This window comes from Polypterus senegalus, chromosome 1 (genome assembly GCF_016835505.1).
Source record: "Polypterus senegalus isolate Bchr_013 chromosome 1, ASM1683550v1, whole genome shotgun sequence".
NCBI classification, from domain to species: domain Eukaryota; kingdom Metazoa; phylum Chordata; class Cladistia; order Polypteriformes; family Polypteridae; genus Polypterus; species Polypterus senegalus.
The window spans coordinates 281,793,419-281,811,503 of NC_053154.1; the positions used below are offsets into that span (position 1 = coordinate 281,793,419).

Below are 18,085 nucleotides of genomic sequence, written 5' to 3' on the forward strand. Positions count from 1 at the left end.
GATTCTTCTCTTTCTTCTTATCTCGCTCGCTCGCCCAGCGCATCTCTCTCTCTCTCTCTCTCTCATCTCGCTCGCCCAGCGTGTCTCGGTCTCTCTCTCTCCTTGCCTCGCTTGCTCGCCCAGCACGTCTCTCTCTCTCTCTCTCTCTCCTTATCTCGCTCACCCAGCGCGTCTCTCTCTCTCCTTATCTATCTCGATCGCCCGCCCAGCGCGTCTCTCTCTCTCTCTCTCCTATTCTCCATCTGAGTCCATGTGCCACACTCATATAGTCACATCTGTTTACTACAGCATTGTGACTGTGTGTGTGTGCGCTGATGAAGTGCGAGTCCCCGTCTTGCTCCCCAAAACACAAAGCTGAGTGTCAGTACTTTAACACCAGCTTTATTCAGCTTGAGACCGCAACAGCGCTGTTATTTATTGTACTGGGATCTTTATAATGTTCCTTGTATGACCCATTGATGACAGGCGCTTATAGCATGTCTGAGATCTTTTTGGATGCGCTTATATGGCGAACTGCTACAGTGCTGGGAGACTGCGATTGCTTTGGGACGCTCTTCCGCGTGTCGTCCCGTTGGGTGGAATCCCACATGAGTTTAGAAACTCACACCAGCCATGATTCTTTATAAAGGTAAAGTGCAGGTTAATTTGTTTTATGTATTTTACTTTATATTTTGTATTAATCATTTTTATATGAATAGTTTTGGGTTGTGGAACGAATCATCTAAGTTTCCATTATTTCTTATGGGGAAATTCGCTTTGATATACGAGTGTTTTGGATTGCGAGCACGTTTCCGGAACGAAATAAGCTCGCAAACCGAGGTTCCACTGTAGTTGAAAGCCAAATTTAACCGAAATGTTTATAAATTTATATCAATGACTTGTGGTCCTAATACTTCATGTAAAAATAATATACACTGAAGTGAACGTTTGCAGGAATTCTCAGGACACTCACTCCTGGAGCCTCTCCTCACTCTCCTCAGCCCCTACAAATGTACCACAAACTGGACCAGGGAGTGAAACTCCTTAGCTATTAGTGAACAGGCCTGATCAACTTAACTGCTAACTCTTTTAAGCAAAATTGCCCAGGGTTCTATATTCTAACATTTCCACTGCCTGCATATCACTTCACTCTACAGAACTGATAAGAACACTAGAAACACACATCTGCCGTTTGTGGGATCTAAAGCAGAAATAAAAGGAACATTTATTTTTAACATCAGACAGTTTCCAGATCCCTTTATTGAGTTCAGGAATTGTGGGAAGACTGAGGTTGTCCTGGGAGCTTTAAGCAAGGATATATTATATAAGTAAATTGAGGATTATCCTAATCTAAGACACTCATTTCTCCTTTATATTTATAAGGCCTAAACTTTATAGTGAACATGCCATCTTTGGTTAAAATTTGTTCCATCTAGAAGCTTTTAAAATGTCTTTTGATTTTCTGATTATGAAAACATAATGGCTTCTTAGAAAGACTGCTGCTACAGTATCTGCCTAGTATAGAATATTCATCAAGGAATATGATCACATTTTTTAAATATAACTCCTCCGTCTCTGGTTAGTCCTCCCAATCCTGCTAATCCCCACCAAACTCAACGCTCTAGAACAGGGGTTCGTCCTTCCAAGGTGATTGTGGAATTGTTTCAAGTGGGATGTAGGAAAGTGGTTTAATAAATGGTGGTAAGGCTGTGTTTTAAATATTTGCCCACCTTCGCAATGAAATCCCTCTTCAGTTCCAAAATTTCATGCGTGTGAACTAATGAACATATTCCAACTTTCAAAGAATAGATTTCTATGGGGTCACATGGCTACCTCAGGAAAGAGGTCTGATACTTTCTGACCACCTGACTCCAAGAGGGGCAGCAGACGAGAAAAAGAACCGCTTCTCTAGACACTTTCTTACAACATACTGAATGAATTTTTCTAACATCTACGAGTAATGCCATTAACAACTGGATTTGAAGCTACTTGGGAGCCTTGATGTTCTTATAAGCGTGATTCATTCATTTTTGTGGAAAACACTTTTATGTGGTGGTTGAGCTTATCATGTAAGTATGATAATTTATGTACATATTTACAAAACACAAAAGGGAAAGATGAATATATATAGAACACCAAAAGATAAGATAGAAAACATAGCAGACCAGTTGTGTTCTCTTCAGGTTTTCCAAAATGAGTGGGATGCTTTTTCCTCTAATCCACATACCAAGTACCAAAACAAAAACATCACACACTGATTTCCTCACCTCCCATCTCTCTCTCGGCCATTCTTGGGCTATTCTTCCGACCAAAAATCCTTCAGCCACACTAATCTCAAGTCTCTTATTTCACTTGCCTTCTGGCTTGAGGTGACTTTAACCCTCTCCAGGAGGTTTGCAGCTAAGCAGAGAAACCTCCATTGGTATTTGAGATAAATCTATAAAGTCCAGTGCTTAGCAAGCCAAAGTGGCCTCTGGTGGCATCTGATGCAATTGCACCATCGTGTTGTGTAGTCTGTAAAGGGCCAGGCCATTCAGGCAGGTTTAGGATTTTCTCCTTTCATTTGGAGAAATGTGGAACCATCTAACAAGGTGGAAAGCAACAATGTGATTTACTCTATCCTTAAAAGGACAATAAAGGCTCATTTCTGCTAAAATTGGACCTTGTTCTCTCCTCTACTTGCCTAGAGACAGTTTGCTTTTCTGGCTGAAAACTTGCTTTTCAGACATTCCTGGTAACTACTGGGTCACCCACTCTCTTGCATCCTGTTATATTATTAATTTCCTTCCAGAACACAACTTTCCTTCCTTGCTGTCCCTGCCCAATATCTTTCTGGGTAACCTGAATATATATCTGGGACTTGCCATTACAGTGATCCTCTTCTTACATTGGCATGGACTGCCAGAGCATGTGCTTTTTTCCTCTATTGGTCTTGTCCCTGTTCTTTGGCACATTTTCTTGCCTGGCTATACCTTACTCACTCTATGCAAGATTAAGTGCACTTGATCTCTCTTTCAGGACATTTACGAAGCAAGTTCAGTCTTAATCTCCTTATTTACTTTTAAGGCTCACCTTTCCTCTCATCCATTAAAAATTGATTAGATGATGAATTCAAAGCCTTTTATAGACAGTACTATCTCAAAGCAGTTGACAGTGTTCTTGTTAAATGCATAAATAAGGCAGCATGAAAAAGCGACACATTTAAAAAATAACAAACAAGCCGGTCGACCAAAACAAGGCACACAAACTGCACAATGTAAAAGACTAGCTGGACTGCATGGGACTCGTCTGTCCAATTATACAAACTCTCTGAAAGTCAATGTTCTTATGAAACAGATTACAGATTAGTGCATGTGTATGTTAGAAGTAAGCTTGCATTCATCATCTAATGCTGGTCTGGGTAAAGAGGAAAAAAAAACCTGCTTCTGACAGTTTCAAACAAAGGATTAACGGTTGTACTTAAAAGCAGTAGCTGGTGATTTCTAAACAAACAACACCGGCTGTGCAGAAATCATAAATAGCATTAGTGCCCTGTCACCTATCTTGTTATACACATTGTCTTTACACAAAGTTCTGTATGTTTACAATTTGAAGGATTTAGGAGTGAAATGTTATGGTAATCGGTTTTTGCAGCAGCTTTATCAAAGGTAAACAATCTTTTAGTTAAACCCGCGCACACACGAGAAATGAGACAACATTTGATTTAAAACAAAAATGGTGTCATAGGGTAACCTGTTATTTTATACAAAGTGATGATTTGGCTGCAGAGAAGCATTAGCAAAAACTGAAAGAGAATGAAACACCAAAAAAAGACATTCATTTAATGCTCAGATTTACTTGTATGTCCTAAATACCTATTTATTCATTGTGAGAAGAAATGTTTGCATTTTCTATTTAGTCATCTCAATTAAAATAAAGGCTCCATTAAGCAAGCATTGTCAGTAAAAGTATCATGTCCTCAAAGGGCTAAAGACATAAGTGCCATGTTATTCTCTGTTACACTGGTATTTAAACGCCTGCTGTTCCACTGATGTTTCTAAAGGGCTGTAAGGAACGCGGAGAACTACTCAGGTCTAGCCTAATGGATTCTCAAGAGGCCAGTGCAACAGCACTTGTCATGCAATTAAACAGCTCTGCCTGCAGATGACAATAGTACACACGTGCATTGAGGACCTGTTTGTTTCAGGCAGCACAGAGGGTCCCTCTTGATCATTTTCATTAACTAGTGTAAACTGTGTCTCTTATAGACGCTGTTAAATATGCAAATTGCAAAAGGTATTTTCTGTAGAGCACATACCTCTAAAGGCCCACGCAGAAGGTCCATCTGATCACCTACAACTTCCAGCGCCACATCAACAGAGGCAAAGGGACGGCTGGCCATCTGCTGTCTCTCCCTCATGAGTTGCTGTTAAGGGTAATAAAAAAAAAAGAAAACAAAACTGCAGATTTAATTAAGGGAAATATAACAACCTAATATACTGCTGTTCTACACAAAAGTGATTTCATTGTTTTGACTTTTTACATCAACAAATACCTGCGAGAATTAACACCACAATTTCACTTTTCTGTTTACTTCTGACAAACCTAAGCATTAGGGTCTGTTTTTCATAGTGGTTACCAAATTTAGCTGCAGAATGACACTTCCAGTATGGTTTACGTATTTTCTTAATGCAGTTCACCAACAGACCACTATTTTTTTTCTTCAACAAAGCATTTTAACATGCCTTTCTACTGTATAATCATTGCATCACATGAGAGTCAAAAAACAATGAAATAAAAAGAATTCAAATAAAAATGGTCTTTTCATAGTATACATTCTTGCTGATGTCTCAGTGTCTAATAAAAGTGCAAAGCTATAATCTGTACACATTCTAACCATACATTGCAGAATAGAAACTATTAGTAGGACTGGTGCATGGTTGTTAGGGTATCAGCATGCAGAAGACAAAATCTGAGAGCATAGACAGTGAATATCAAAGTCCACACACAGTTTACTGAAATTTCACTTTATGTTAATGTACAGACATGTCAGACCTTTTCTTCATCTCTAAAAAAAATCCTTGCATATAACACACTTTGAGTGAAACAGATCATGTTATTAAAGATAAATAAAAAGTAATAAAAAAATTAGGAAGGTATATTGATGAAATTAGTACTTTCGCCTAATGGAGCCAACATTCTGGGTTGGATTCCTGGGACCGTACAACAATAAATTGAATCAAGCATGTCTGAGAATGCAATGAGATTAGAATGAAAAGTCAGAGTAAAAAAAGTTAAAAGGAAACCAACTTTGTGCCAATAACTACAGCTGTGACAGGGTGACATGAGTACATTTTACTTTAGAAACCATTGAGTATTTATAAGACACAAAAGATAACTTAGCAGGGATGATCAGACTTTACTGGTGAATTCTAGTGTAAAACAATTATTTGTAGAGCCAGGAGTGAAGACATCTGTTATTTTGTGCTGTGGGATTACAGAAAGTTTGGATATGTGGAGGAGCAAAATAGCACTTTGAGCAAAATTTGGTAAGCCTGTGTGAGGATAACACTGAAATGCTACACAGAATTCAAAGTGCTTGAGCCCACTGTTCGCTCACATTATCACAGGCTATTTGAAATACCTTAATAAAAAAAAACTTGGTAAATGTACATCAGATTTTTTTTTAGAACAATCTTGACATGAACAGCCTATTCAGTCCAACAAGCTTGCCAATCCAATTCCGCTAGATACTCCAAAGTAACACTAAATCAAGATCTGAAGGTCCATTAAGTCCTACTCTCCACTACACACTACCTGGCACTTTATTTTACGAGTCGATGAATCTTTGTGTGAAGATTATAGTTGTTTGGATGTTTGTGTTTATTCTTCTTGATTTTTCATGGTTTTCTTTGTTATGTTCATGTAAAAGTTATACCTCCTAGTGAAGATTTGTTCAGTGAAAAGGCAATTTATGTTGTTAAGCAGGTCGCGCCACATAAATGTGTGTGCACACAATGTAGATCCAGTTATGACACACGTGATCCATACAATCATTTCAATTCTGTTAATGAATCCTTAATATGCATCAGCATTGTACCTGGACTCATTACTTAGGTATTTATAAGTAAAGTTTTAAGGCCTTAGAACAGATTCACTGCCACTAGCACCAGTACTAGATATAGTGCTTTAATGTCAAAAAACTATTCTGTCTCCTGTTACTCCTGCTTCTCCATTCTTAAAAAAGAGCTATTACTATTTAACTGTAATTCATGAAATGGGAGTGTGCGTTTATGAAGCGTAAGCAAAATTGTGAGTAGGGGATCTCAAGGATCTATAAAACAGTCTTTTTCTTTTTTCTGAGACACAAAACATCTTGTAATATTTTAACCTCACTGTAACAGGACTATTCCACCTTCCTAAAAGTACTTGGTGACATTAAAAGTGCCATTTCTTATGATCCATTTACTTTAAGCAGATCATAAAACGGTTAATTAATTTTTAAATGCTGTAAACAACTGCAGCACACAAGATTTCACTGCTGCAGTGCCCATCAATATCTCCAATCGCATACAGCATTTGCTTAACCATTTCAGTGCTTATCCATTCCCCTCTGCTAAAAGACGTCTGCTGATATTTTAATTGAATCAAACTTAAAAATCCAGAACATAAAAAGATTCTATTTTCAAGTATTCTCAGTTTCGTTTTTAATTAATGAGGTAGCACATTTGGATACACCTGACATCAATGAATTTTAAATGACTTATATGACCGTTAAAGGACCACAAGGTTTAAATGTTTCTCCTTTACAATGTAAATACAAGGGGATTCTGTGGGATCCATGTCAGATCTTTATAGCCCAATAATCATTATGTGAAACACTGTCATTTCTAAATGAAAACTGAGGTGTGTTGAAAAGTACTTTTCTAAGTCTCAATGTGAACAGACTGATATCACAGCAACACTGGATCTCTCGCCATAACCCTGTGTCTTGGTTTAGAATTGCTACATCTGCAAATATTCTCTTCTGTAAGTGGTTTTAATTTTTTTTAGTGTAGACAAACATCTTCATATACTCCAATACGAAATCCTGCAGTGACACAGCTGGATACCCAGGCAATTACCCATCCCTTCTGCGAAAAACACAGTTTTAAGCCTTGGTTTGCTCAGACACTATGGACAGAGGTGTGTGGTATTAAAGAAAAAGGAAAAAAATATTTCACCTGTGTTATGTAACAAAATAAGGCATTTTTAAAATTATGTTACTGCACTATGGACAGCCTATACAGGTTTAAAAAGAGAACAATGCAGCAAGGCCACCATAAATGAAGCATGTTTTGTTCTTAGTGCTTAGTTTTTTATCGGTGGCCTTTTGAGAACATTTATCCAGCTGTAACAAACAAAAGTCGTCACGCAGTAGTTAAGTGAACATAACACTTTAAGACACACTGCTTTAAACATAATAAATGGTCCAAAAATGTATTTCATATAGCTCAACAACTTTTGACAGTTGGAGGCAAACCAACCACAAATCATATAGTGAAATTCTATTAGCAGCATTGCAAACTCCCATTTACAGAAGAATTCTAAATGGCCCATTAGTATCTAAACCAGAATCTTTGCAGAGAGCTTTAATCTTGCTCTAGACATTAATAAATAAAGACAGATTCTGAGTATTACTGAGACTTACTGTACTAGAATCCCACATTTCCTAAATATGATTTAAAATTTCCATATTATGTTGTTTATATTTCAGCTGTATTGAGAAAGGAATGATATACATGCTTATTTTGTTAACATTTTATCATATATTGCCTCTTCCAGTAAATAGGAAAACTAAAGGAGTCGACATCATTAAGACTAGAATCACAAAAAATACACACTAGTGCTAAAACCTTGTAAAATACATCTAGTTGATTTGAATGGAAGAAAGTTGAGAAAAAAGAAAAATATATATATATATAATAAATGTCTGTCATCTCATAAGGTTATAATAGGGTTCACAGTCTGATTCGAATTTTCCCTATATACACGTTCTGTATAACAGTGTACGCTTCAACCTGTAGGCAGCTGCACCCAAACTTATGTCTCTGGAGCGGTGAAGTGCTGTCTCTCTGTATTTAGTCAAAACAGGTACACTACAGAATCTCATATAGCTTTGCTAAATCCTGTATATAATATGGTGTTCGTACAACTTCCAAATCACATATTGTCCAATTTCAGAGTGTATTGTGGACGTTAAGTGATACATCATAATTTCATCAGGGTTTTTTTTTTAATGAAAGTTTCAAAAATGACTAATGTTCACAAAAAGTCTCAAAAATATACACAAACTCTGTATAATATTACTGTATATTCAAATGAACTCAGAAAAAACATCAGAAGCCACAAATGCTAGGGGCAAGGCTTCATATATGTTAGCTACAATGCGTATTTCAAAATTCGATTTTATAAAGATAATATATGATCACTCTTTAAGCAAAATAAAAATAAAATAAAAAGAAAAACTTTAACAATGTACTGTTATTGGGATCTTACTAATTAAATGATTCCATGATTAATTGTGCTCTGTCATTTTCCCGAAGACAACATACTGTAAGGGTGAGCAGTGAGCTACAGCAATAATGAACTGCATGTTTGGCTCTTACTGCTCACCACAAAAGTTGGCCCTTTATGCATAAATGTCTACTTTTTGCATATCCTACAGAGATTTCTTTCATTATAAAGAAGCTTTCTGAAATTCTGTACAAACAATACTTTTATGTGTCATGGACTAAAACTGCAAAACACTGAAGACTGACATATTAATGTCTAAATTGAAAGTATGCCAGCTATTGCTTACACATAAATGATATAACTTGTGCCTTCTGTATGTTATACTTGCACCATGTCATAAAATACAGTACCTTGATACAGTATGTGTGTGTTCTGGGTTTATTTTGGCCTTTCAATTACCAGAGATCAGTTCCCATTGTAATTTCTGTTAACAGTAGTTAGGTTTTCCCTCATGCTGGCCCTAACAGTAGGTTTGTTATTTTTGCTTTGACTTCTTCCTGAATCCATCTCTCGAGTAATGTCTTGCCCCTTAGTTCCTGGTTGCCTGTTACAGTCTGATCTTACGGTTTTGACCCTTGCCTTTCTCAGATTATGTCTCGGTTGGCATATCAGTGTGTCCTTAACACATTCGTTTTGCTTTTTATTTCTAGACATAAGCTATTACACTCAATATAGGCAGCAAGTCCGACTTGCATTAACACAGTAAAACGCATTTGATTATCATCAGACACCCTTTCAAAAAACCAAAATCACTGATTACTAAAAACCAGATAGATTTTGCTGCAAACTATGCTCTCTTTTAATATAAATGTAATTATGTATTAGTCACTCCTCCAGCAGCTTGTCAGTACAGGATTTGCTTTAAAGCATACAGCATACAGTGTGTCAAGTTCACCTTTGGCTTTGGTTAAAATGACACTCTGAATACAGAATGCTGCAGTCTGACTTTCAACATTAAATGTACTTCAAAAGTGAATGGGAACGCAAACCATTTTGTTGGTGAGTATACTCTGCATAAGCAAGTGCCGTTTAACAGAACTACGTAATTCTGCCCAGATGCATTCTTATCCGTTTAGCCTACAGATTCCCTCTGGTGATGAAAGAAACCAAAAAAAATCTACAATAGATAAGTAAAAAGCTAATCAAACCCAATACTTGTACAGTAAAACTGAATAACTTTACTAGTTCAAGATGTTACTATTACACTAATACACCAACCATGTAAAATGTATTAAACGAGGGTTAGCAAATGTGATGCTTTTGCCAAGTATTGCCACAATAGGCAAGTGTATCTGTGGAGTGGCAGGTCTACAGCTTAAGAATCAGGAGCCGATTTTTAAATAAATAATTGTGCCCCACAAAGTGCATGCTGCAAATGGGCACAGGTGGAAGCTCAACTGCGCTTTGCTCCGAGGATGGCCAGGAAATTTGTAGGCGAGTGCATGTGTCAGTCAGGTGCCTCATTGATTCTTTGGAGGGCGCGACACTTTTACACCTATGCCTGATTGTAGTAGTAGTAAATGAAGAACCCTGAATGGAACAGAGAGGGGGAGAAAAAAGAAATGAACAGAGGTTAAAGGAAAAGAGAGAAGAAGGCAGGAGGCGGAAGGAGCCGGTGCATGTTAGCGAGCAAGCTCAAGAGCGGAAGAAAGCAGGCAGCTGTGAAGGAGAGCCCGTTGAAAGGAGTGAGCGGCAGATATCCAGGGGCTGAAGAGGTGACTGCTCCAGCTGAGTGGCTTAGAGAGCCAGAGTGATGCAGTGCAGGAAGGGGCGACTCACTGTGCAAGTCTGGGAAGGCAGCGGAGGTCGGTGAGGTTCGGACTGGGAGCCCAATTGTGAGTGCCATGGCCACTGGGTGCCCAAGCCTAGGTCCAGAATGGGAGTTATGTCGTAGCCATGGACAAGCAGGGACTGGGACCTGCAAAAGAGGGTTGGCTGTGCCTGTCAGTAAAGCATCTCCTCTGCTGCAAGGCCCTGTGCGGGCTAACCAAAGGAGTCGTAAGTCTTAAAGGACACACTAGGTACTGTGTTTTGATAGAGAGGACTTCTGCCAGTGTTTTTTAACCTCCTTTTAATGGCTTTTCTATTTATTGGATTTTAACGTTCACAAAACACTTTATTTTATGGATTATTTATTTAATGAACATTTTGCACTGCACAATTTGAACACTGTTTCTTTTTTTGGATTATAATAAAAGTACCAGAGAACTTTTGCGCCTTGCATTGTGTGTTGTGTCCTCACTTGCTGGTTTCTTTCTTGGAAACATTATCTGTGGTGGAAGGTTCAAAAGGCTCCCAGAGGGAGCCAGTAACATGGAGCTGATCGACACTGTCACAGTATCATGTATAAGGACATTCTTCCCCTATGTAACTTACTACTGTCCTCACTGGTGACTGGTGGATTGATAACTTTAATTATCAGGCAGGCACTCAATATGCGAGGCATGAATATTTGGGAAGTACAAACCCATCTTCAAGTGCTGAGTAACTTTTCGTTTTCTACCATGAATGAGTCTTTTGTAATTGTACATCTTTGCGTTTACTGAATTTTGATCTTTTGAATTTTAGAAGGGTAACATAACGGTTTTCAATTTTGCCCTTGGCTCATAGATTTAACCTAATGTCTGTATGTTCCATGTTTTAAACTTACAGCCTGGTTTTAACATGGCATCTTAGCCAATCTTGCCCTTTTCTGATATATATTATTTTTTTTTAAATATTTTCAGTTCTCAATTTGTCTATACACAGCTATCCATGGGTTAAAGCCACTACTGTAAGACTGATTTTTTTGGCTCCCTTCTTTGTAACATGGCACCACCATGGTGAATTGGCTGTTTTGGCACAATACTCCCACTTGAGATTTGGCTTACTTACATGCTATATTACGTTTCTTATTTTTTTGCCTTTGGGACCACAACTTAAGGTATTTTGCTGTGGTTTGTATCCCCAAGTAGAGGGTTTTTATTCTCACTGGAAACATTTCTGAACTTTCCAGAGCAGTACTGAAATTTCTATTCATCACTTTTCCAATATTAATGTTAATTCACAATCTAACATGATCTAAAAGCATATCATTTAATTATTACATAAGCGATAGTCTGATTCGTTTTATGAATGTCGTGTACCCTCAAGGTAAGTAACTATTGCAGAAATACAAACTGGATAATAATAAAAAATGTACAGGACAACATGGTACAGTATGTCACTAGTGATTGTTGCTGCCTCACAGCTACGGAAAACAAGGTTGACATTTTAGCCTGGTGTCTATTGGTATGGAGTGTGTATGCTCTTACTGTGTTCTTGGGATTTTTTTCTCTAGGATTATAACTAATCCCATTTTATGCCTAATGAACAGTGGCATATATTTCACATCTGCATAGGCTGCTTTAAATAACAGAAGCCCTTGAATGAGACTGGTAAGAAAAAAGTATGGCTGCATATGACATGATGACTACAAGAAAACATCTATATTTACAGTACAGCATTCACTTGCCTGCTGACCCATTCAACATATATTTCACAAGTACACTCTAACCATAATAAGCTCTGCAGTGTGACTGCACCTGCCATGGTCAGGACTGACTAAATTTGGGTAGGCAATCCAAAGTGTAATCTTATTTTGCTCCATAGGTTTACTTGTCCACTATTTGTGTGTGTTATTCACAGTGCTTAAAAAAGCAGTTATAGCACACAGAAATAACCTTTAATAAAATACTGTCAATGAATTAGTGATGTGATTTTTATTAACATAACCAAATGTCAATAGAAATCTCAAAAATTACTCAAAATCTACAGCATCACCTCATTTCTCCTCCTTTCCATGCAGCAGTCAGTCATGTAACTATTTGCTTTCCCAATTAAATAAAATTGCGAGTGGTCTCCCCTAGACTTTCTCGTATACTCAGATACTGGGATGGATATTTGAGGAGTAAACCGCAAGACAATGATTATATTTTTTATATTTAAGTACATTAAAGAACCATCAACAACAAATTAAATCAAATTAATTATATATTGAACAATTATGATAAGAGTTAAATAAATTGGACTCTGCAGCTGCATGAATAAAAAATTTGCCATGATAATTTTATTTTGGCAAACAATTCAGGTAAATTACCACTTTCATTAAGTGGAAGTGGATTAAAAGTTGCAAGAGACTTTAGTAATGTGTGCAATGTAATTGTACACAAAATTTCATTTACGTAAATCAAAAAATGTGTAAAAAAAAAATATGTATGTATTACCATTTGAATGTCAAACGGAAAATTTAGATTATCTTGAAAACTGGTTGTTTTTTGAAAAATGCAAAGGGGTAAAAAATGCTTAGAATGGCTTTATCATAATATGCTGTGAAATTATCAAGTTATTTAATATTTTTGGAGAAACATTTCAGTTAAAGTACTACTCCCAGTTAGCAGAAAAAGCTTAAAAGTTGATAGAAATCTATGTTTTGTACCTAATACTTGTATGCAAAATTTGGTTGACCCAAGTGAAAGTGTACTCAAGTTATCGTGTTTACATACACACACACACACACAGTATTTCCAGACTTAGGGAGGTCTAAAACATTGAGATTCATCAAAATCTCAAAATCGAATTTTTGGCAGATTCCAATACTTTCCCTTTACTTTGAATATGAGAAAGTAAAAATCAACAATCTGGTACAGTAGTTGGCAAAGCTGCCTCATGTACTGGTTCTGTTTGTGCAGTTTGCCCTTTTTCCCAGGAACTCTTCTCTGGGGACATCCGTTTCTTCTTACATCCCAAAGATGTGAAGACTGGATTCGTTGGGGACTCTAAAGTGGTACAGAACCCCATTCAGTGTTGGTTCCTGCATTAAACCTGAATTGGCTAGAACTGACTTTGCCCAATAAGACTGTGTACGGAAAAATGAATAAATTAATAAAAGCAAGTTAAAATCTAGTTAATATTTCAAACTCATACAATTTAAATAATCAGCTATTAGTAGACCATACTGTACTTAGAAAGACATCGGATATCGCACAAAGGTATTCAAAAAGAAGAAAAGAATAGCTGCCTAAAACCTACCTATCTATGTCAGTCCTAGAACACATCATTTGTTAATTTTGATTTATGTTTATGTGTACTCAGATTCAGAAGGTTCTAAGCCGCAGCCATTGTTATCCAAAGCAATGATAAAAAAAAAACCCAAAAACTAAGTAACAAATAAGCACATCACTGTAATCCAGGTCCCATTTTTCTCTGGCCCTTATTTTAGGGGAGTATGGCAGTCTAAGAAAGTAAAATACAAGGCATTAACATCAGGAAAGTGAATATATCTGGTGGATCCACCACACTTTGCATTACAAAGAGTGGCAACGTGTTACAAGTTTTGACAAGTGAGTAAAAATGTCACTGTACACTTCACACTACAACTACCACTACTGTGTTAATACTTCATTCAAAAGGGTAGTTTAAATCCCTCAACCCATCATCAAAATTCATCACCTGCATCTTTCTGTGATTCTAAACACAGACACCATTATTCTCATAATGTCTTAAACAGCAGGTGATGGGTTTTGGGTGTGTTCACTTTTACACTGCATCACTTGTATTGCAATCTTGTTAATCTTATAAAATGCTGTGTGATGAAGCATGCCATTAATTACACTGTGTAAAATGCTGACTGACAGATTGGTCTGCTTTAGTTTTACTGCTCCTTGTACTTGATTCACGCTTTAAGGCAATACTGGTAATTGAAAAGGAACATGGGCACCACCCATGCTGAGCTGCACCCAAGCAGAATGGTATGGCTGAAAGTGGCTCGAGTTACTGAGACAAATGGTGAATCTTGATGAATCTTGATTTTGAGAGAAACACAATTTACTGCATGTACTTTAATTTAGGAAAATAATGATGGAAACATGTTATTTTACTTGGTATCTTTTTCACCAAGCAATATCATAAAGCTTCCAAGCATAATGCAAACTAAAAAGGAAAAAAAAAAAAACCTATACAGTCATGGGAGTAGAAGCTGCATAAATACTGATATTAGAGTATAAACATAATATGCAATATTAAAAGTAATAAGGCAAAATAAAAGGAAATGCCCCAAATATTGTATGCATTTCTAAAAAACATTTTACATAACAGTCTTATTACTTAAACGTGCAAGTGTTGGTTTCTTCTCTTCTATTTTTAAATCACAATAATTGGGTACCTTAACAGGTGCTTTTATATAAAATGTATTAATATTATTATTATTACAAGATAAACAAGTAAACAAATTTAGCAAATGATGACCATACATGTCCATGGCTAGAATGAGGCCACTAAGATTTCACACCTTTACGCTTGGGGCAGAAAGTCGCATTTTGCCAATAATGCAGCATATGGTACTCAGGCAGACATCATGAAATTTCATAAAATGTTTCAGCCAGGTGGAGATTTTTAAACAGAGAAAATCTGTTTTCAGAACATTTTGGAATTACTTAGCAGCATGTGCATCATTAAGGTTAATCAGTCTGATTTTGTGAATAAACTAAGTGTTGTTTTTCTTAATTTAGAAATAAGCAATGTTTTATTTGACATAAATACATTCTCAAAATTGCTTAGAAATTAAACAGTTGCAAGACAGGAAGCCCACTGCAGGGGACACAATCACACGTGCACACTTACACTCTAGCCACTTTAAAGTCACCGCTTAACTCCTGTCATCACTGCATCCACTGAACAGGATCATCTCCAGGCAGAGGAGTAGCTTCAGTGACAGACTTTTGTCACCGTCCTGCTCCACTGACAGACTGAGGAGATCGTTCCCCCGACACTATGCAACTCATCAATTCCATCAGGGGGAGTAAATGCTAACATTACTCAAAGTTATTGTCTGTTTTAACATGTACTGTATTTTTATTACTCTTTAATTTAATATTGTTTTTTGTATCAGTATACTGCTGCTGGATTACGTGAATTTCCCCTTGGGATTAATAAAGTATCTATCTATCTATCAATATTCAAACCAAGAATGCCAGATTCAGGAGACAGAAGTGCTAAGCACTGTGCCACTAAGCCAACCTTGTTACTGGAACACTAAGTAAAGTTAAATGCTAAATCAGGAGATACTGGAATGAGCTCAGATTTTATAAGGCAAGATTTACCAAATGCACATTTAAAGCCTCCTTTCATTACAAGAATAATGTGCTGGCATTGTGCTCAGATGTGCCTTGAGGGGATGGGCAGGATGTGTGTGGGAGATTCTGACCAAATAGCCTTCAGACTGTGGGCTACTAAAGGCAGCAACTTGTCTGAGTACTGATATATTTGCAGAATCTGAGGTCTTATGTACGATATAACAAACTATTGTCATAGGTAGAAAAACACTAATATGTTTTTTTTGGTCTAGAATACATACAAACCTGAAACTCAATTAAAATTCCAGGCACACAGCACTTGGATGCTATGACTGGATGCTCCAACCAACGGATTTTCAGCTTATCTTATAATAATATCTACCTGTGTATAAAGTAGCAATGTTGCTTTTCACTTAAAGCAGCATTACAAAGCAAAGGACAGATCAGGCCTAAAGACATACTCATCCAAAAAGTTAAGTTTTCCTGAAATTCGGGAGAAGCCACCAATTTAAAAGGGTTTACGCTGCCTAAGAGGACCACTAGAAGAAGACCAGAGATGATACTAGAAGTACCACATATGTACCAGCAGCTCACTCTGTACCTCTATTGTATTATCAATTACCGTTTTCTTGTTTGGGTTTTGTTTTCAGTCATGCCTTTTCAAACCTGCCTAATCCAATTTAGGGGTCTCAAAGTCAGCGGTGATCCCATTAGAAAAGGGTTCAAGACAGGTTTCAACTCCGAACATTTCACTACAGGGCAGGCACTTACATGCACACATCCGCACACATAAAAGATCAGCGGTCTTTGGGATGTGAGTGTGCCGACAGTAAAATGCATGCAGACACGGGGAAAACATGCAAACTCCACACAAACAGCATCTGGTTGGTAGTTTTATAAAAATAACCTATTGTACAAAACCAATTTATATCAGTGTAAAATGCCTCTCTTAATACAAGTCCTCTTCTGTAATCCAGAGAATCATGCTGGAGTGTCACATACACGTGGACCAGTTCACAATTCCAACACACAACCATATATGTGTTAGCCTATTTCACATTTAAATGTAGTACTATGCCTTTAAATACAAATTTGAACCTACAGTTTCAATTTGCTTCCTAGATGATATGCAAGAAAAATGTACAATTTAGAATTGCTATTTAATTTTTTTTCTCTTCAGTAACCTTCAGCATAGTTTAAAAATGATTTTCCAAATCCCCTTTCTTACTCATAAAGCCATAGAGAGTTTAGGTCTCTTTCCTTTCCCAGACTTACTGTATTAATGCTTATAAAGCTAGCACTGACTCTAGGACGTTATAATCCTAAGGACTGATAAAATTGGTATAGGAGGTCAGGTTTTTAATCACAGGGCCCTACATCTTAGAACAGTTAGACAGAAAATCTGACATATGTCATATGCATTTCTAAAACTTGCCCAGACGAACGAGAGCTGCCTCAAGCATTACAACTGGTGGTGCTGCTCTTTATCTAGTGAATCCCTCGCCCACTGTCCACATTCAGTCTGTCTGCACTTTCCTCCTGCTGGGTTCACTCTAGACACTCTCTTCTTTCACAGACATGATAAAGATGTGAATATTAGGTTACCTGAAGTCTCTAAAATGGCCCTGGGTGAGTGAGTGGAGATGTCTGTGTAGTGAATTAGCTTCCCACTCAGGGTTACCTCCTGACTCTTAGTTTTGGTTTAGCTTTGTTTAGACAGACTTGGATCTCACATTGGCAAGAATTAATAGGCCTGACGATATTCTCTCTCTCGCTCTCTCTGTTTGCCTTTTAAAGTGGTCACCGTGGCTTCAGCAAGTAACTAAATGGGTGACAAATGACCACGAGCATATGCTCTGTAAAGGTCTACTACCTTTAACCTTATTTATTCTTTTTTTGTTTGGCTTTAGTCTCTTGGGTACCACTTTGACCTTTGACCAAAGTAATTCTTCTAGTGACTTGATCTTACAGCAGATGTGGTAAGAATTGTCATTGTAGTGTGTGTTGTCTGTTCGCTATGCAGAGAGCAGTATGTCCTGGGCAGATCAACATCATTTTGGTCATGAAAGTTGATTCTATTGTTTCCCTTTCTGTAGATTGCGCTAAGGTTGGAATATTTCTTTATGCTTAACTAAACCATTATCACACGTTTTATACTGGTTAATTTTATGCATGGGATTCATCTTCTTATATAATACACTACCGTGGCTGTCCATTTGTCTGTCCAGGATTTTAAATCGCCTGCAGCTCGCAAACCGTTTGAACTATTGGCCTAAAATTTGGTACACATATACTACGTGACGTCTACTATGTACTTCCAGGGTGATGATTGACCTCCAAGGTTATTCCTCTTTTTATTTTTATTTTATTGTAGAATCAACTCTTAGCAGCAGGGTGGCCGTGTGGCGCATGTGTATGGGTGTCGTTCTCATCCCTACCATCTTCACCATCACTTCCTCTACCTCTTCATATCGTAATCA

At 37.3% G+C, this 18,085-nt stretch overlaps 1 protein-coding gene across 1 annotated transcript in view; it reads right to left on the reverse strand.

Moving 5' to 3' along the window:
- Positions 1-18,085, reverse strand: part of atrnl1b (attractin-like 1b) — a 1,075,952-nt gene that overhangs the window by 196,177 nt on the left and 861,690 nt on the right. The window contains exon 27 of the mRNA XM_039775615.1: positions 4,277-4,384. Within this exon, the coding sequence (XP_039631549.1) occupies positions 4,277-4,384 (108 nt within the window). The remainder of the gene's footprint in view (positions 1-4,276; positions 4,385-18,085) is intronic.